Source organism: Seriola lalandi, unplaced genomic scaffold (genome assembly GCF_002814215.2).
Source record: "Seriola lalandi dorsalis isolate HSWRI2012SDOR001 ecotype SW California unplaced genomic scaffold, Sedor1 jcf7180002054537, whole genome shotgun sequence".
In the NCBI taxonomy this organism is placed as follows: Eukaryota; Metazoa; Chordata; class Actinopteri; order Carangiformes; family Carangidae; genus Seriola; species Seriola lalandi.
The window spans coordinates 587,243-608,228 of NW_019525090.1; the positions used below are offsets into that span (position 1 = coordinate 587,243).

Consider the following 20,986-nt stretch of genomic DNA (forward strand, 5'->3'; position numbering starts at 1 on the left):
ATTAACTCAGACAAGATATAAACTTAAATTATTAGATTATTTATGTCTCAAACGTGTGCTCTCTGAATTACAGTCCCATTAGTGTCACAATGTCAGTGTGTGTTCGAGCCTCCAGCCTGGACGGACCGAGCAGCAGTGGCAGCTCCATGGTAACTCCATGGTAACTCCATAGTAACACTGTTGCCATGGAGTCATAGACAAAGACAGAGACACATTTAACGGCCAGTACCATTTGGTTAAATATTTCCTCAAAATAAACAATGCCACACAATAGAAGACAGTAGGAGACTGAGGGTCAGAAACAAAAACAATATCCAGTTTATTGATAGACCCAGACATTTGATAGTGATTTAATCAAGTTAAATGTCTGTTAACTAACAGTCAGTCAATAGTGAGTTTGTATACAAACTTACTATAGTTTACTATAGTAAACTTATATTCCAACCCATGTTAAATTCAACACGTTTATTGTATCCATTATGTCAGTTTATGTACTTATGTAATTTTTGAGTGATTAACAGTTTGCTTTATGCAGTGGTTTTAATTGAAGTTAAAGTAGCAATATAGAAATACTCTGTTACTAGTACAAAAGTATTGGCATCAAAACATACACCAAAAGTCAAAATATATGGAGTATGAACCATTTCAGAATAATATAGATTATATTATTGGCTTATAATTATTGGTCCATTATTGTGTATGTAACTTTAATGATGTAACTGTTAAAGGTGGTGTGTAGTAGAGTAAAAATGTTTCCTTCTGAAATGTAGTGAAGTAGAAGTATAAAGTGGCAGAGAATGAAAATAATCAAGTAAAGTAAAGGTACCTTTAAAATTAGGTATATATAATTAAGTAACTTTCCACTAATGGTGTTATGTGAGGAGAAAGTTCATCAGACCACAAGAGGGCAGCTCCCCCCCCCCAAAAAAAACAACATCCACCTGTTTTAAGCTACTTTCCTGTTGATTTGTATTTGAAGTTTTTGCCATTGTACGCCCTATTGGTGAAAAGTTTAACTCATATATTTATATTAACATTGCAGAAGGACTCAAAGCATAAAACAAATATTAGTAAAATAAGAACAAGGTACAGCGTGGGTTTCCCATGTGGGTCAGGATATTACCAGTAGCAGAATATTTTTTCCTAGCATGGTATTACATACCTTGACTTAATGTTTTTGTGTTGAACAAAAAGTCAGTATAATACTGAGTCGATTAGAAACTTTAAACTCTGACCTATTAGGATTTGGTTTGCTCCTTTGAATGTCCCTGTTAAACAGTGGTAGAATAAGTACTCAGATCTTTTACTTACCAAAAGTTTAAGTGCTCGTTATTCAGAATGACCCATTTTAGAATAACGTATATTGTTGGATTATTACCATTGATGCATTAATGATTTTACCTACTTGATATACTGCTGGATATCTCAGGGATCAAAAAAGTTTTATCTTTACCTACAATTATACGTCATACATTTTTGTTGATTATATTTTATATTATTAAGCTGAAAAAATGTAGTGGAATTTAGTGGCAATTTAGGTAGATATCAAGATAATTTCATTACAGGTGTTAATTCCATGTAAGGGAGGTGGATAAATAGTTCGTATTGAAATATTTACTGTAAATAACAGGTAGTGGGTGTTCTTTCTCCAGGTTGTAGATTTACATTCACTTTTTCCAGGTGTTTCAGTCTTCAGGTAAGACTGACGTCATGCCAGGTTTTCCTGCTCTGTCCCAGGATGTCTCAAACTTTGCTCTCCGACGCTTTACTAGGAAGTCCCGCCCCCAGCGTTCCTAATTGGATTATAGGAAAAGCACAGCGCGCATATTCGAGCTTGATTGGCTCAATAGGTTGTCAATCAAACCGCGATCAGAGTTTGCGGTTAGACGTCAGGTGAAACTCGCTCCGTGAGGAAAAGGGGACAGATGAAAGTTTCTTCGTTTGAACTTTCTGGAAAGTTTTTTGCACTATTTATAAACGTATTCACCTAAGGAAACCTTTGACATCAGGAACCATCACGTTACAAGATGAAGAGCCTAAAGTATCGATTGAAAAAACACGAAGTTACCATCACAGTAAGTTGAATACTGTTGTTTTCTCCTGTATGCGCTTAGTTTTGCTAATATCTCCGTCTCCTACCGTTGAATTAGCTGTGAATTGACAAACGTTGCTAATGCCAGACGTTGTGTTTTAACACCGCGGGGGGGTTATTGTTTGTAACCTGACCCCCCCTGTCCTCAACAACCACATTAACCGCGGGCATGTTCCCACGGTGGCTCCGGTCTTGTTGGAAAATACACCGCCAGCAAGTTTAGGCACCTGCACCTCTGGTGGATGTGGCCTGGCAGTTTTCTTTCACTATTCAGGTTTTATGACCTGGCCTAAATCTGTAGCAGCTGACTGTGTTGTTGTTATTCACAAAGCGCGGCGGGGGAACACAGCTCCGCAAATCAGTGCAGTTTGTTTCGGTGGTTATCAGCGAGGGGCACTCATGGTCTCTGAAAACGCTGTGGGGCTTTTTCGATCGAGGTTTCTTTTGTGTCCTGCCAAGACTCTGGGAATAACCTCACGACACTTAAAAGCTGCTTCAGTTTCAAAGTTTGACACCAACAGATATGAGATGTTCTGTCTCCTACAGGCAGCGATGGCATGTAACTAAGTACATTTGCTGAAGTACCAATTTGACTTACTTATTCTAAGTATTTCCATTTTTTGCTATTTTATACTTTTACTCCCCTACATTTGAGAGGGAACTATTGTACTTCACTGCACTACAGCTTTAGTAATTAGTCACATTGCAAATTTAAGATTTTTGCGTATCAAACATATGAAGTGCTCAGAATGTATAATGCTTTGCTGAAAGGGAAAATACCGGACAGTATATACAAGTAGAGCTGCAATAATTAATTGGTAAACTAATTAGTTGAATGACAGAAAATTAATTGGAAACTAGCCCCTTTTCAAGCAAAAATACCAATCATGTAATGGTTTCATATTTTGAAATGTGATTTGTTTCCTATCTTTCTTTTTATCTACACAATTTATGTTCTGAGGCAATTGGACAATGAAAGTGTCACTTTAGACTCCTGGTAACTGTGACAGCATTTCTCACTATGTTATATATTCTTGCAAACAAGAATGACCTCAACCAAATACAGTGGTAAAATGCAGTTTATGCATAAATCCATGAGCGATAATGAAATTATAGCCTATAACATATAGTAGAATAACACCCACAGGGGACTTCTTCTTCTTAATGAGTACTTTTGCTTTTAATAGTTTAAGTATTATTATATTATCATACTTTTAATTAAGGATTTTTACTTTTAATGAAGTATTTTTAGTGTGGTATTAGTACTTTAACATCAGTAAAGGCTCCAAATACTTCTCTCTGCATGTAGGATGGCTTAGTCCAAATACACTCAATAACCAGTTTATTAGGTACACCTAGCAAAAACTTAAAACAGTCTTCATACAACAGTTTTGCAATGAATGAACTTTAAAATGTTCTGTTAATGGTGAAACTGTGAAACTGAAAGTTGTTTAATCAACTTTCTGATCACTTTTGAGGCTGTTGAATTGTGCTGTGTTATACTGAGAAGTGTTTCTAATATTATGTCAACCCCATTTATATCAGTATGGGTTGATAAAATATGAGAAACATTTCTTAATAAAACACAACAGTAGCCTCAAGATGGTTTCTTCATATTTGTTGTTTTATCCGACCATCAGTGCAAAACCTGAGGTTTATGATCATATATTACAAAGAAAACCAACAAATTCTCTCATTTGCTGATTGAGTTTCTGCTGCTCCACTAATCATCATTTCAGCTCTTCCTCAAACTGCAGCTTCAAAAATGACCACAAACACCTCAACACCTCTCTTTTAACAATAACTGGACATTATAACCTACCATGAAAGTCAGATTTACTGCAGGGTCAATAGTTTTAGCTAGGTGTACCTCATAAACTGATAACTGAGTGTCTATCCTTATCTAAAAGAAATGTGGTAATTCTAAAGCAAAATACAGAAGGCTTATGTAAAAATATTACAATGAAACCTCCTGTTTACGCAGAATTTGTTGCAATTAGCCACCGAGGCTCCATAGCACCATGGATACACCGCAAGTCCTTCCAGGAATGTTGCAGCGATTCTCTTCTCGGGTTGAGTCTGCATGTGATACAGTCAAGAATGAACACAATGAATAACACTGCATAATTAGTCGTGCATAGAATATCTATTAGTTCTATGCTTTTCAGCTAACTTTATCATCATCTGAGGCTGTAGTGTGGTATTAATTCTTCAGAATCCAGCTGTGACCTGTGAACTTTTCTTGATAGACAGTCATTACAATTCTTCACAGTTCCAACATGCAGTGGGTGTTTGGCAATGCACTCTGTGTTCAGCTCCTAGGAGTTGCCATGAGAAAGACACAAAGCCAGAGGAGCTCTGTGTGTTAAACTATCTGGCCCTTTTTACAGAAGGGGGGGAAAAAAGCCTTTCAGGAGTGAAATGGTATTATATCCACACTGATAACTGTCTCACTCTTTCAGACAGAGGCAGCCATTTAAAATTCAGTCAGAAAAGCTTGTTTTGGCCTGCAGCATTTTCTGTACCATTTGTTTAAAAACACCTCTCGAAAAGCTCCGGGTAAGCTGTTTTGAGGAAACAGGCCTGACATTTACACAGGTCTGAGTGATTATTTCAGAAACTGTCCACTGCATTCCTCTGTGCAAAGCAAAAATTGAGAGATAGCAATACCCTTACAGACATCACTATAAGTATAAGCTCCCTGAAAATGTATTTAAAGACATACTGAACCTTTGTTCTGATTTGTGTGCTGCCAAAGGTAAAAGCATAGTTATCATTCATATCATATCATATCAGACCATCACTGCCAGAGCCACTTTAATCCTGAAACCTTTGAAGTTCATAAAACATAAATAAATCATATCTGTCAACAAGGCATTAGATGGACAGCATCAAGCCTTAATTTAATTTAATGTTTTAGGTGCATGCTTCCCTCATTGCTACACAATGCTCGGGAGGTGAACTCACTCACTCTTTCCTAGTGTGGTGACTAATAATTAAGAAAAGCACTTCAACATTCTCAGAGTGGGAGAGGCAAGGGGAAATTCAAAGGGAACTTGCTTTTAGTGTGTGAATAACAAAGAGTGACTGAATTCGGGCCAGAAAAGACAAATCAGTTGAGGAAACAGTATCTTCTTCCACTCCTCGCACAGTGTAAATTACAACTGTTCTGGAATCTGCTTTTAGTGTGTTTTTCAACAAAAGGGCCATAAACTTCCACTTCAGACTGTTTTTGTTGTTGTTTTCAAGGTATGCTTGCTTTAGTTTTGTTGTAATATCTCATTATTCTCCAAGCAAGTTATGCCTATCAAGTATTTACAAGAACTGGTTTCAGCCAAGGAATTCTAACTATGGTGCCAACCACTTAAAGTAGCTGGAAAGCAAAGCTCAAGTTATTGACCAGGATTCAAAATGCCAACACATTCCTTTAATACCAGCTGTAGATTCAAGGCAGGATGAGGTCTGCAGGTTTGTACCAGGCAAGGCTCCAGTTTCCTTTGCTCTTTAGTGTAGGAGACCTTTTCTGTTGTGTGATTAATTACAAGGCTTCTCTTGACAAGTATTGTCATGTATAATTGCCATAATCTCGCACTGCAAAAAAGACAGGGAGTCATGATATTTTTAGGTTTGACGGAGAAAAAAAGTATGTCTAGGGCTGCAACTAATGATTGTTTTAATCATCATGTAACCCAATTATTATTTTCTTGATCGATCAATCAATCAATCACTTCAAATGTCCATCTTCGGATGTCTTGTTTTGTCCGACCAACGCTCCAAAGATAGTCAGTTTATAATGAAATAAAATGGAGAATGGCAGCAATATCTCACATTAGAGAAGCTGCCACCGGAGAATGTTTGCAATTCTCTTAAAATGACTCACAGTGATCAATCAAACATAGAAATAGTTGCCAATTAATTTTTCTGTCGATCGATTAATCATTGTAGCTGCTAATGTGACAGCAGAAGATTATTTATTCATTCTTCCTTAGCTGTAAAATGCACAAATCATTCTTAGTTTTTGATCATTTTTGTCACAGATTTTGGCAGTAAATTAAAATAACCTAATCATTCTATTGCTGAAAATAAAATTGGATTATGACAAGTTGATTCTTATCAACATAAAAACAAATAGAAAATAAAGTGAAAGAAAATGTCATTTCCATTTCCAAAGTAAACATATTTTAAATGTTTCAGCCTCAGCAAAAATGGGAAGATATTCAGAAATGTATCTACATAGAGAGGAGCAGAGAGAAAGACTGGATTTCCTGATTAATTCTGAGATTAGTCTCAGCTGTGACACACAGTCACTGGTAGGGCTGGAAAATCATATTGTACATATTGATTATTTCGACATTGTGCGAATTGGATATTGCACTTGACCATATTTCAATTTTGATATTATTTCAATGAATTGTTCAGCCCTAATCACTGCTTGTTAAACTTCTGTACTGTCAGTTGTGGAACTGGGCTGACGCTAAAACTGCTGTTGCACAGATGAGCTGGTTCATATTGTCTCAACGAGGGAGATGACGGAGAAAAAAGTCTTGCGTGTCTAACGTGTATCTGTCATCATTGATTCTGCAGCCTACGTGAAATTAGGTATTTCTGTGGCAGATTCATCCATGTCCTTGTAAGACCACAGTGAGAAAAGGAAAACTGTCAGTAAGGACATTTCACAGTTCTTTTGTCATTCTCAAGATCCAACTCCCAAGAGCCTTTGATTACATTATGCTCACTGGAACATGAACAGGCCAATCTGTCATTAAATGTTATGTATGGGTTCCTTGTGGTGTATTGATTTTTTGTGTTTGTGTATATTGTGGTGGTGGCCATTTTTTTAGTTATATAACACTGATGTACATGAAGTTAGGCCATAGTCAAGGAACACGTGATGCATTCTTTGAGTGTTTGAGGCTCCATAAACGTTTGAAAGGATTTCTCAACATTGCAAGATAGTGGCCTACTTGAATAAGATAAAGAAAACCAAAAATATAAACATAGTGTGGCTGTATGTATGAAAAGAGCGGTGCTCATGCTTCTGTTGGACATTGACACATTATAGATAAGCTGTGACTGTCTCTGACACATGTAATGCTGCCAGGCCATAACACAGCTGTGCTCAGTGGATGTTCAGGATAACACACTCTTAAGCATTGTCTGCTTAGCTGTGATACTCTCTTCTCATATGCTGCAAAGTGTTGTAAGCAACACACCACTACTATCTGTTCTTGTCTGATTTAGAGGCTCAAAGGGCAGAGAGTGTTGAAAGTTGATTGTTGGACAGATTTTTAAGCCCCTTGAGGCAACTTTGTGATTTGTGATATTGAGCTACATAAATAAAATTTACTTGACTTGACATTTGGGGCTCGGCTTGTTTGTGGTCTTAGTGAAAGTTTCATGCAGGGTTTGGTCTGTGCTCAGTGGGCAGACTGGTCTGGGTTATGGTTGATGTGTGGGGTGGATTCCAGGTAATTCCAGATTGTCCTTTTTAAACTTTGTTTGGTCTTGGCAGGCTGCTGTGGCAAATGTTAGCTACAGGTACAAGTACATTCAGGAGTCTGTTTTTAGATATGGAGGATGTGAAACAGCTTCGGAGACTGAGACATCTGGAGAGCTGTGTGCAGTCACCCAGGATAAGCAATCTGCTGGATGGTCGGTAAATCCCACTAGACTGTATGGCTGCCTGCTGCCTGCTTGTTTTCTGTGTCTACGTGTTGAACACAAAGGATATGACATCTGGATGTGGGGGATTTAAAGTTGTTTAAAAGCATCTTGGATAGAGTTGACAGCTGGGAAAGGAAAGTAATGCATTTCCTTACTTCAGCTGCTCATAATTAGTAAGGTAATGTTATAACTTTTTCAATTAGTATTTTCCATCCATCCATCCATTAGCTGTACCACTTATCCTTTGAGGAGCGCCGGGGGCGCTGGAGCCAATCCATTGAGTAATGTGTGAGTAATTGAATACAGTTTTCAAGCAACTTGCCCAACCCTGCACAGGCCATGCGTTATACACCTTCCCGCCAGTTTCCTGCTGTTCCAACTGCTGATTGACAGTTGTTGGCAGTAACGTGCAAAGAAACATTGCAATGCGCCCGTAAGGCAGTTAAGAAGCCTTCAAGCCTTTGCAAAGACTTTGAGACACTAAATGCAGTCAACACATTTGTCTGTAGTGTGTTGTGCGAAACCATGATTGTAAATAGAGCTTTGTCTGTTTAGAAAAACCCCAAAGAGTAAGTCCTTTTTCCCATAACATGTAGTGATATTTGTTTGTCATATTGGCAAATAGGGGTGAAATCTGACAATATATACTGTGAGACTGTATAAATCTGTCTACCATCTGTTTTTACCACCTGCAACAGCGTTGCCGGTATTGTTTCATCTTTCATCTGTGCAGCAATCCCTGTGGCACATCGGATGGCTTCTGTATTGTAGTGTGTGTTTGTTGTATTGAATTGCATATTTGTATTTAGTGGTCGACCTTATCTATAGGTTAAATGCTCGAAAATCATGAACTTTATCATCACAAACTACAATGGAGTTTGTCACTCTTGTCGAGCTTTGTCACTTCATTCCTTCCCTCATTTTAGAGACTAAATATCTTTGGGTTTTGTAGTGCTGAGCCTACAAAACAAACATTTGAAGATTAAGGACATTTCTGATCGTTTTCTGGCATTTTAAAGACTAGAATAAGAAGAATTTATTGATTAATCAAAAACAATAACTGGCAGATTAATTAACGATGAAAACCATCATCAGTTGCAGCCCTAATTAGATTCACAACCATAAAACTAATGTTACTAATAACACACAATAATACAATAAGACATATTGTGCATAGTGTACTGCCTTCAAGAAGTAGCTTCTCCCAAAGTTTTGGATATTACTTTCCACGGGTTGACTTCTTCTACCTGCATCTGTAAAGTGTCCATGTCCACACTACCGTTGGTAAATTAGTGCTCAGGTTGTGCCACCTGTATATTTCATGGTGCTGAGCGATGCTTTATTCAAGAAATTGCTGTAGCTCCATGTTTGTTTTTGACAAAATCAAACTGACACCTAATTCAAATCAAAGTGACAATCCATATCCATATACCATGTTACCATATTGAACACCAACACAAAGGCTGATTATTAACGCAAGTTGTTTGGTTTGGAAGGCATTCAGCAGTGGCGGTTTGAACACTCAACTAATGAGACGCAGCCCTTACGCAGAGGTACAGCGTAGCGTAATGAAAGGGGTCAATCAAGGATAAAGCATTTATTCAGGTATTTGCTGCCTCACCAGTACAGCCAGCCTTGCTTTCACCTGCTTATTATATTACTTACTATAACAAAAGGAGGAAAGGAGGGTCGGGATGGGTGAAGGGAGAAGAGAGCATGATGGCCCCAAGCCTTTGGCCATGATTACTATCTGCTGTTTCAGTTGTGCCTCTGTATTTAGAGATAAGATTATGAAGTTTATAATAATAAACATAAGCCTGATGTGGGAACTTGTATGTTTTGAAGCCGCCTGAACCCCCAGAGGGATTGTTCTCAAGCTGCTGAGCAGCCTTTAAGGCCATGAGTACCTACTGAACATTATCAAGTAGAAGCCTACTCCAGCAGGTTTTTGGCTTATTATATTACAGCTATTAGCAATACATGTGACTCACAGCCTCAATGACAACAGGATTCTGTATCAGAAATTACAGTTTATTTTGCTTCTGCTCAGGGGTCATTAGGCCTCACATTAATATCAGTCTATTTGTGTCAGGCTTGTGTCATTATTTCTACCTCCACATGGTGCATTATCACCTCTCTAAAGGCTGTTTTGTCCTTCACTGGAATGTTTTTAGCACTAAAGATTTTGGGTTTGTAGTTTCCTTTCATTTTTGAGGGGAGTTTACCGTTTGGCTGCATATTTTTCTGCTTCTTTGTCCTCCTGATCACACCCAGTCTTTCTTCTGTTGTCTCCCCTAATAGGCATGCGCCTTAAGGATAAAATGTGAGAGCCTCCCTCCCATCATAGTGGTGTTATTTTACAAAATAGAGAGCAGGGCTGGGTGATGTTGATGATGGCATAGGAGGATAGGGGAGCCAGATGCAGTTGGAATGTATTGTTGGGTAAGTTGAATCGACTCTGATTTCAAGGTTGTTTTTTAACAAAAGGAGGGTCGGGATGGGTGAAGGGAGAAGAGAGCATGAGCCCCAAGCCTTTGGCCATGATCACTATCTGCTGTTTTAGTTGTGCCTCTGTATTTAGAGATAAGATTATGAAGTTGATGAAATACTCTATAGGAGTTTAACAAAAATTTGTTCTCTCAGCGTAGAAGAATAATGACATTAATGTCATGTTGTCAAAGAGAAATTTGTGTTTTGTTGAAAGTTACCTTCTTTTAGATGCCACCAAAAGCTTTCTCTGTCAAAAACTGTCTCTTAATTGATCCTGATTCCAATTTTATAAAGCTGGGAATTCATTAGAAAACATGCTTTTGTATTTGACTGACCGATTCTTTATGAGGTGACATTTAGACTTACTGTGCTTCCATGTGCAATGCTTGGTTTTACATTATTTAATAATCTTATTTGCTGTGCACACTTACAGAATGAGTGGCGATGTTATTTATTTTGCCTGTAGATGCATACCACTATCACAACTATTAGCCTGCTCTCATCTTATAAACCCTAACAAGCCACAAACCTTAAATCAAACCCATCAACCAAGTGGATGTTCTAATACAGCAAGTTGAAAAGTCTGTTTTAATGTGTCCTTTGTAGCTACACTTGCAATATTAATAAAACAGAGTTTAAACTATGTATTTAAGAAAGTTACAAACATAGAGCTTACAGTTTTCATGATGAAAACATTTCATGCAAGAGAGATGGAGTGCTTCTAACATGACAAAATATTTCCAGCAGCATGTTGCAAGGCCCGGAGTTCGAACCCAGAATATTTTTGCTGTGATGCAACAGTGCTAACCACTGCCCCACCATGCCGCCCCATATCGCTCCAGAATCTGCATATTTTTTCTTTGCCAGCCAGGAGCTGCTGGTAATGAATACAATTTTGGCTTTGTTTCTTCAGTTGTTTGTACCAAGAATCCAAACCAGGATGCCGGGAGACCTAGCCAAATCTGAAATCAAACGTAACGGACAGCCAACTACCACAAACCATTATGAAAACAAATGATTTAGTTTCATTTCCCACCTGCCTGCTATCACACTGAGGCTTTTCAAACTTGTGCACCACTGCAGCTCTTTGGAGAGTTGTGTAATGGTCTAGTGCTGTGGTTTCAAATCGAGGAGTGTACATGACTGGGTTGCAGTTTTACTATACTTTAAATCCTGTTAAGCTGCAAGTTCAGTAGTAAGTAAAGTAAAGGATATCCAGTATATGGTATCAGCAAGTAGATCCAGTTGTTGTGTGCGATGTTTTTAAATTTAGAATTACTTTCTAAACATGGATATTGTTACTTTGCCAGTGGCAACAATAGAAGTGATTGCTTTGTGCTACATCTAAGATTCCTTTCACATAATCAGAGAAATGGCAACTAAACTAAATATCTGAATAAGCAGAATCACCGTTTTCAAAACTGCTATGTTACAGAAAGATGAGAAGTTTGTTGATTTATAATAATAAACATAAGCCTGGTGTGGGAACTTGTATGTTTTGAAGCCGCCTGAACCCCCAGAGGGATTGTTCTCAAGCTGCTGAGCAGCCTTTAAGGCCATGAGTACCTACTGAACGTTATCAAGTAGAAACCTACTCCAGCAGGTTTTTGGCTTCAACTTGGAGACACCCAGCAGGCGTTCTTACCCCTCTGCTGGTGGGGGTGAGAATGTTTGGGATTTGAAAAATCCTCTTTTCCTTCCTCCTCTCCTCCCTCATTTTCAAAGTATGCGTTTTGTTTGTTTTTTGGGGTTTGAGTTGGTATGGACTGAATGTTTCATTTGAGTTAAACCTAGGTCAGACTACGAGGCTGTTCACATCTCCTCTGACAAGCAACTGTCAGACTAAATTACTGGTCTATTTGCTGCTCTGTCAGGAAGATGTTCATGCTGTACAATGGAGCAAAGACTGCTGTCACACAAATACAAGGGATCTCATTCAAAACATTTAACCATTCATCCAAACAGGGAACTGTACAGATAGAGGATTGTTTCTTACCTCACGGCACAGACGCTAAAAAGTTCATTTCTTAAGTGACACAACAGAATAATTGCCATAATTTCTATCTCTGCGTATCTGTACATCTGTAGAAATAAAGGTTTAATCTTTGACTTCAGATGAGCTTTTGAATTGTATGACAGAAATGACAGCTGTCAACTTAAGTAAACTAATAAACAAAACACTTGAGGTAAATGGAAACCAAACTACTGTCCTGTAACTGCTCAAATAGTAAATGGTATGCTCTGCAATTAGGAAGATAAAGATATTCACGTTTTCTAATATATGAAACAAAAAATATCAAAACGAACACATTAAGAATTAAAAAATGACTAAAGCAATTATTTGATAATGAAAATAGTTACTGATTATTTTCTGGCAGTCTTTAGAACAAGTGGGAATTTGCCAGATGGTGAGTCTGCAAAGTCATTAGGATATCATGAACACCTATATCAGATTTCATGGCAGCCTGTCCAGTACGTGTCGATATTTTCAATATTTTTCTTTGACCAAATGATCAACCAAGATTTCCATTCTCATTTGCATTTTTGTTTATTTTATCTGCAGTATTTATTTATTTATTTATTTATTTATTGCTTAAACAGTAGTTTTTACAGATTTGTTCACATAGACAATTTATTTTTATTCACTGTAGGAGGCAAACCATCAGACAGGATCAGCAGAAGTTTGTTTTAGGCTGGATGTTGTGTTGGCTGTATAGTAGGTGGTAGCGTGACGGTCTGTGTTTTTAGGATTATCGTCTGGCTCCATGGGGGCAGCCATGAGGTCATCTCAGCAGTGTTACCCGTCTGTGTTCCCATGCTGCTCCAGCACAGACGGGTAACACTGCTCACTCTGTTTAATAACCAACAGGGTGCATAAGTGTGTGTCGTGGCAATGTGCATAAGTCTTTTTGTTTGTATCGTGTTCGTTTGTCATGTGTGAGTTAGGGGAGTCGTGCGTTTGGCCGGACAATGTGTAATGTGAACTGTGTGTTGGGTTAGTGATCGAGAGATTACCAGTGTTGGGGGAGGTTGGCATGTGAGGGGGGGCTGAGCTTACTTTGACTTACTTTGGGTGGGCTGCAGCTGGCACACACTCTCGCACACTCACACACATATGTCAGGCATGCTGAGCAACAGGAGCACAAAGATTCTGCTGATGAAGGACAAACTGCTGTGAAATGGCTCAGACTAAGCCTCATCAAGCTGTGCTCTGTGTGGGTTTGTATGTGTCTGTCTTTCTGCAGATTAGACAAGTGTCTCTTCTTTACCAGAAAAGTGAACCAGGACAATTTTCATAGTTTTTGCAAAAGTCACGGTGCCCTTCTGTGTACAAAAAAGACTTGGTGAGAAAGAAAGTGGTGGAGCCAATTAGCGCCTTGTTTTCAGCACCACTGCTGATTTTGGTGTAGTCAGCAGGCTAAAGGTTATTACCAAACAAATGTTATTTGGCGTTTCTCAGTCTTTTTATTATTTTAAGACTTTATGATGACATTGCTTGAAAATTTGTGCTGTGAGTTTTTTAGAGTTGTATAACCCACATTTCTCTCTACTGAGTTCCCATTTGCAAAATACAAGTTAATCATAATGATAACAACTTCATTTATATTGCACTACAAAGTGCTTTGCCAACAAAGCAAAAGCAATAACAGTCAACGCTCACGAGGCAATATAACAACAATTTAACAACAGAAACCTGGACAGTAAGGTCAGACAAGAGCAGGACAGAAATGAGGACGAAGTTAAAGACAAAAGACATACCATATACTTCAGTAGAGAGTATATACAATAAAAACAATAAAAAGATGACATCACATTAAAGCAAGTCTATAAAGATGTGTTTTAAAAGAAGTCACTTATTCTGCCAGCCCTATCTCCTCCAGCAGGTCATTCCAAAGCTGAGGGGCACCTTTTAAATTTACACCTCAACTTTGGAACGGCCAGGACAGCCACACCCAAGGATCTAAGGCTGCAAGCTAGCTCATGTGGGGTTAACATTTCTGTTACATTCAAAGTGATCAGTAAAAAGCCAATGAAGAGAAGAAAGGATTGGAATGATGGGATGATGGGATGAATCGTAGCTGCTGCATTGCACAAGTAGTTGGAGGTGGGAGAGTGACTATTGGTTTATCTCATGCATAGACCTGCACAATACAAGTATAATAAAAGGAAAGCAAAATACTGGCTACTGGATAGTGGGTTACTCATTACTCAGCATTGTCGACTAAAAAAGTGTTTGCTTGTGTCAAAGTGTTGTGCAAAAGATGAACCCTACTCCTGTGTGCATTTTGTGCTTCCTCATGCCAGACTAAAAAATACATTCAGAATTACACCCCTAGTTTTCATTAAGCCATCTTTTGTTTTCATTTATGAATGTTGTATTGCAAATACTGTATATGGAAGTAGGTGTCTCATCATGGCTGCCTTGGCTTTGTGTAGTGTGTGGGTTGACTGTGTTCTTGTTGCTGATTAGAAAGTGGGAGATGTGACTGTCAGCCTGCTGTTTTTTCTAAAGGTCTGCAAACTGTATGTTGAAGGCATTTTGAGATGTGGAAGGAGGCTGTTGTAGTAAATTTTCACTAAAATATACTATGCATTATAAATATACTGAATGTTAAACTTGTATAATCCAATGGAATAGCTATACTCACAACTGAGGTTAGATTTGTATGTGAACCAGCTTTTACTGAAGTAAGATTGTTACAGAATGGAATCCGGAGGGAATAAAGTTTTAAAAAGAAATGGTCTGAAGGCCCTGGGAGCAATGGTGTTGGAGTAGCAGCCGTAGCGAGGCCCAGATTGAGGATAGACGAGGGCCTTAGGTTTAGGGTGGTGGGGGGGCTCTTGGATGCCTGGTCCTACTACACGCCTTGGCACAGGGGCTGGACATCATTGCTCCCAAGGTGGTGATAGGTTCACTTTAGAAAATAGCTGGAGAACCCACCTAAGAAAGAACTATATATGATTGTGCACAGGCTCTCTGTCTTCAGTTCGGATCCGGATCTGATCTCACTTTTATTTTTGTGAAAGAGTAAATTCTGTTGCATTGGACTCTGATCATCTCCAGTGACTTCTTTTTGAATCTTTTTGACTCCAGTAAAAGTATAGTTTTGTAGAAAGTTAAGTGTCGGTGAAGAGGTCTAGACTTAGTCTCTGGCCCGGACCTTTTTTCCTCCAACAAGGCTTTTAAGAATAGGTGCAGCATTTGAGGGGGCAAGTTACTACCTGCTCTAGTTATCAGCACTCTATCTTACACCATGGGAGTCAAATGTTTTAAGAAATTGGATTGCTTTCCTAAAATGTCTAGAGCAGCTCAAATGTCATTTTCTACACTTAAATTCCTTTTTTCTGTTTACATTACATACATTTATTTCTTCATATAGTTTTAATTTGCTCATCAGAGGTGATTTATATTTAATTATTATTTATTTTATATTTATATATTGAATGTTGATATTTCAGTGTGTTGCACAACTGGTTGCAAACTTTATTATAGTGGCTATGGAAATTGTATAACCTCTGACTAAAGTGCTTTGTTACCACAGAGCAAATAAAAATTGAGCAAACATTCTTTAATACATTCCATAAGACAAAAAAAATAGCATGTTTTTATGAAGTCTAGTCCATTTGACCAACCCCCCAGTGGCATTCCTTGCCCTGCCTGTGTGTGTGATGACTTGTAAGTTCTGGCCAAGTAAACATCATCACCAGTATTTGTGCCCAAGTAGCAGCATGCCCCAAGAGTTCCTCACTTAACCAAATATGGGCATGAAAGACAAAACACTCCCGTGGTGTTTTCCCTAATATTGCCTCGTCATTTTCCTGAGGTGAGACTGAAACAACAGCCTTCATTCTTCCCCCGAGCCACATTTCATTCAAGTTTCACTGTCACATGTATAACCTCAGTCGGCAGAAACAACTGTTTTTCTGTCTGTGCCTTTGCTTCCCCTCCTCTAGCACGTATTACATTATTTTTTCATTATTTCTTTCTTTGTTAATGGTGTATTTCCTAAAATGTGATAAGAAAATCAGTACCTTGTTAATTTACTGTGATGTTTTTGCATTTGAGACTTAAATAGTTCCTTGTGATTGGAAATTATTTCATAGCCCCACAGCTCTTTGTCTACCCTTTTTCTTTTATCTCCACATCATCAGACCAGCTGAAATAATATCAGCCATACCAGCAGTCATCCACAGACAAAACCATAACCCTGCTTGTTTTTAATTGTCCTGCTAGAGGACATTGTTATTTCAGTAATGGCTATTAAAATGTGGCAGCTAAGCCACTGACTGGAAAGTTATATTTCAACTTCACACAAAAGTTACAGAACTGGAGCTTTCATAATAATAATTCCAAGATCTTTTGCTCAAAATTGTTTTGAAATTGATTTATTTCTTCTAAATGGTACCAGCATTTCTGTTATTAGTACATGTGAAAGATTATGTGAAATATTCAGTCGTTTTTTGTTTGAATAAAAAAAAAAAACGCAGCTTGAATGCGCATTCAGTAGTAGCAGTGCTTTGAGGTAAATGCTGTTAACATGCTCACAGTAACGGGTCTAATTTTTGTGATGTTCACCATCTTAGTTCTTTGTGTTAGCTTGCTTACATTTGCTAACTATCACTAAACACAAAGTGCAGTTGTGGCTGCACTTTGACCTGATGATGGCACTAGAGGAAAAGTCAGTGAATCACCAGAGTTGCCACCCTTCATTCTCTGGACACTAGTTATCAAACAAACAAACCAGTATCCAATAGATATTCTACTAAAAACAAAAATGTCAACCTTATGACGGCCCTAGAGGAAAGGTCAGTGGTCACCAAAGTCATTAGTTTTCATCGTCTGGGATCCAAATTTTGTGCCAAATCATCAAGTAGATGTTGAGATATTTTAGTCCTTACAAAGACCGACATCTCCAGAGCCGTGCAACGACATGGCTAAACATGGAAGGACAGAGTTTATTTTGGTTTCTTAATTTAAGAAGCATCTTACTGACTTCTTCTTTCCATCAGTGTCCTCTCGTATTATTGTTTCTTAATAAAAGTATTCATAACAGCACATATCGAAGAATATATGCGCCGATACCGACATATCTGTGATAGGCCAATATCGACCGATAAATCGGCTCTACTTGTTTCCACTACATAGAGCAATAGATTACAGGCTCTCATCATTTAAATGGATGCTAATGTTAATGTTCTGAAATTCTTCTTGTGAGTTGTATTTTCATGTCCTCTCAGTGAATTCCTTCTAATAATTTTTAACTTAATGATTCTGTCTTCAGAAATACGCGTGCACTTACTAACCGTGCTTATAGAATAATTGCAGTGTTTCCCTTGGAGCCCCCTTTGAAGACACATTGTTTTTTTTCTCTTTTGAGATAAAACTATTCTTTTTAGCAATTTCACACAATTCCCAAATAACCTTTAAAGGTCTGATAAACACATTAGGGATACATTATGATCCTGCAAATCCATGTGGGACAAAGGCAGTAAAGAAAGGAAGAATTGCAGTCAGAAAGATTCAACAATAGACATTAGTTTTTGCAGATATCAATGACTGTAGTGGACTGGTTTGACCTATGTTTCATAAATGACATCATAGTCTTTCTAGAACTTTCAGAAACTATATTCCTGTTTTTCATCATCCTGTGGAGAGTGTTTACTGGGGAGTTGGCAGGGGCAAAGGTCAAAGTGTTTTGGCAACTGGAAGACTGATATCCTGCCCTGGCAGCGGGTGTCGGAAGTAGAAGAAAATAGCAAGGGCAAGCTTTGCCCTCTGGGTCATAACTCATCTAAAATGGTGTGACCCAGCTGCTGGACTGACTAGTCTCTCTTTTGGATCAATGGGCAGCACAAGTGAGGATATCTTGAGAGGGTCAACTGGAAACTCCTTGTAATCCACTTTAACACATTTTATTGTGTTTTCAACAGGCTCAGGCTTAGCCCAGCTATCAGCACTGACCTATGTTATCAGTTTTTTATCCGTTTTTAAGGGCAGGCTGCTCTAGGCAGATATACACTGCATTTTTTTTTTACCATTTTCTTAGAAATCAACCTCACTGTGCTCTGAGTGATATTCAGTGCCTTAGAAATGTTCTTGTGTACTCCTTCTGAAACAATTGCACTAATTTAGGTGTGCCATAGTATAGAATATGCATTCTTGTAGAGATTTGCTGTCATTAGTCATGGTCATAGAAGCCCAATCAATAATCATAACAATAACAATAATAATAATAATAAAAAATAAAATAATAATAATAATAAACTTTATTTATGTAGAACTTTTGAAAAAGAAGTGTACATAGTGTGTCATAGACATAAAAACAGAAAATACACAGTGCTGTTACATATATCAAATAGGTTGAATGCAACCAAGAAATAGAAACAAAAATGAGAGACCCTGAAAAATCTTAATAAATAAATTATAAGCATAAAACAAAAGAGAAACTTATTAAGTCATTTCAGAAAAATCAGTTTTTAGATGAGCCTTAAAAGAGGACACTGAAGTAGGCAAGGTTATTCTACAGTTGAGGAGCCCTGACAGCTTGGTTTACAGATCTGAGAATATAAACAGGAGTGTAAGGGGTGAGAAGGTGAATGATATAAGGTGTGCAAAGCCGTTCAGTGATTCAAAAACGAGCAGTAATATTTTAAAGTCAATTCTGAACACCGCAGGTAAACTGTGCAATGAGGCCATAATAACAGAATGTGCTCATATTTTTAGAAGCTCTGTTTCTGTTCTATGATGAAGTAGAAAATCAAACTGGAACTTTTGAAAGAGAGAGGTCGCTCATAAAGGAAATAATGCACATTTACTGAGATTTATTGTTGTAAGAAGAGTAAAACATGAAAAAGACCCAGACTCTAATGCTTTTTATAGGCACTCGTCGCTAATCACATAATGGTACATTCAATTCAAGAAACTATATTTTGTCCCCAGGGGGCAATTTTAATGAAATTAAAATTGATAATTAAGTTACTACAGTGCCATAGAGAAATTATGTCTCTCCAATGAGTATGCAACACTTGCAAGTATTTACTCAATAATTGTTGCTGGTCGGACATGTAAAGCTAGAGAAACCTGATTTCCTTTTTTAAATATTTTCTATAAGTTATTTTTTGTTGCAGTTTTTGCCTTTATTCGGATACGGACAGTGAGAGAGTGACAGGAAAGTTGGGGAGAGAGAAGGGATGACATGCAGCAAAGGGCCATGGGTCAGACTCGAACCCATAGCCACTGCGGTAAGGACTGAGCCTAAGTGGTTCGGGCTATGCCAGTTGAGCCACTATGGCCCCCCTGAAAACCTTGAAGCCCTCTAGACAGCATAAAGTAAGACTACTAAAGTATAGATAATGCAACGAGACCAGGGATTCTCCTGCATGGAAAGTATCAATGCTGAAAACGACCATTGGTCATCGTTTCCTCTGGTTCCCATGTTACAAATAGACATTTTTCTGTTTACCACCAGAGGGCAGGTCTGTCTGTCTGTCTTTCCTCATCTAATCCACACTCTGCCCAGCAAGAGTAGTCCTGTGTTTAGCAGCTACCCAGATATGCAGCCAGTGCCTCATGTACATACCAAAAACAGAGTGCCTCTTTCCTCTGGACACCTGGCCTGAACCATCAGTGGGGGGGGGCTTGGCCTGTTTGTAGACAGACTTTCATTCTCGGGCATCGACCTGTCCCATAACGACAGATTGACTGCAAGCACGCTCTGTCTTTCACTTTCTCACCTCTCCACTTGTTCTTTTACACATTTGTTCATCTCACACATTCTCTCTCTTTCTCCCCTCCTACACCCTTTCTGTCCTGAGGGGTTTCACTTACAGTCTACATACCCAGACAGTTGCACAGTTCACCACTTCATACACAGGTCTATGGTCACACATTAGAGGGGAGTGCATATTGGGGTGGGTATGGGTGTAAAACTGCTACTGCAGTCTCTCGAAAACCCTCCTAATTGTAAGAATGCAGCAGTAGAATAAGGAGTTCCATGTATTTATCAACAACTTCTTCCTGGCAAAAAATTAATAGTGGCTGCCATCCACACCTCAAAAAATAAAATATTTGATATTATAGGCAATCACTAAGCCCCCATTTCTTTCACGTTGACTTGTTTCTTAATGGATAACCATTCTGACCAACACGGTTTGTTCCTGCATTATTTAATTCTCCTTCTTGGGTAACAGCTGCGACTCACATAATTTCTAGAGATTTCTGTGCCACAGTTTCTGGTAACTACTTTTAGGTTCTCATTAACTCTGATGCAGCTAGAGTTTTGGCTTTTCACTGCCAGGCACTGCAAGGGTATATTGCACCAGTAAATCAACTTGTCACTGAGCTATTCACATAGCATGCAGCTATTTTAATGTCACAAACAGGTATCTCTGAGGATAAAAGATAAAAATATAATACAGATGATTGGTGTCAAGTTTAGGCCTCTTCATAAACTAGAAGTAAAGATTTTGTGCTTTGTGTTAAAGTGATATAGGTCATCATAACATCTGATCTCTGATGACATTTTCACACCTGTAGTTTTTTTTAACTGGTTTGTGTGTCGTATTACCTCATACCAGTTATCAAATAAACCAACGTCATAAGTAAACATAGTTATTTTGGTAAATTGTGAATTAGGCTAAGCATAATTTGTGCAAGAAGCTGTAAAAGCAGAATTTTATAAATTGTGTTGTAAAGACGAGCATTGTAGTGTGTGTTACAAAAGTGATTAGGTTTACTGT

General features: G+C 38.2%; 1 protein-coding gene across 1 annotated transcript in view; it reads left to right on the plus strand.

The window, feature by feature from the left end:
* The first annotated feature begins 1,894 nt into the window (after window positions 1-1,894).
* uacab (uveal autoantigen with coiled-coil domains and ankyrin repeats b) overlaps window positions 1,895-20,986 on the plus strand; it is a 48,989-nt gene continuing 29,897 nt past the window's right edge. The window contains exon 1 of the mRNA XM_023414622.2: window positions 1,895-2,075. Coding sequence (XP_023270390.1) covers window positions 2,028-2,075 — 48 coding nt within the window. The 5' untranslated portion in view covers window positions 1,895-2,027. The remainder of the gene's footprint in view (window positions 2,076-20,986) is intronic.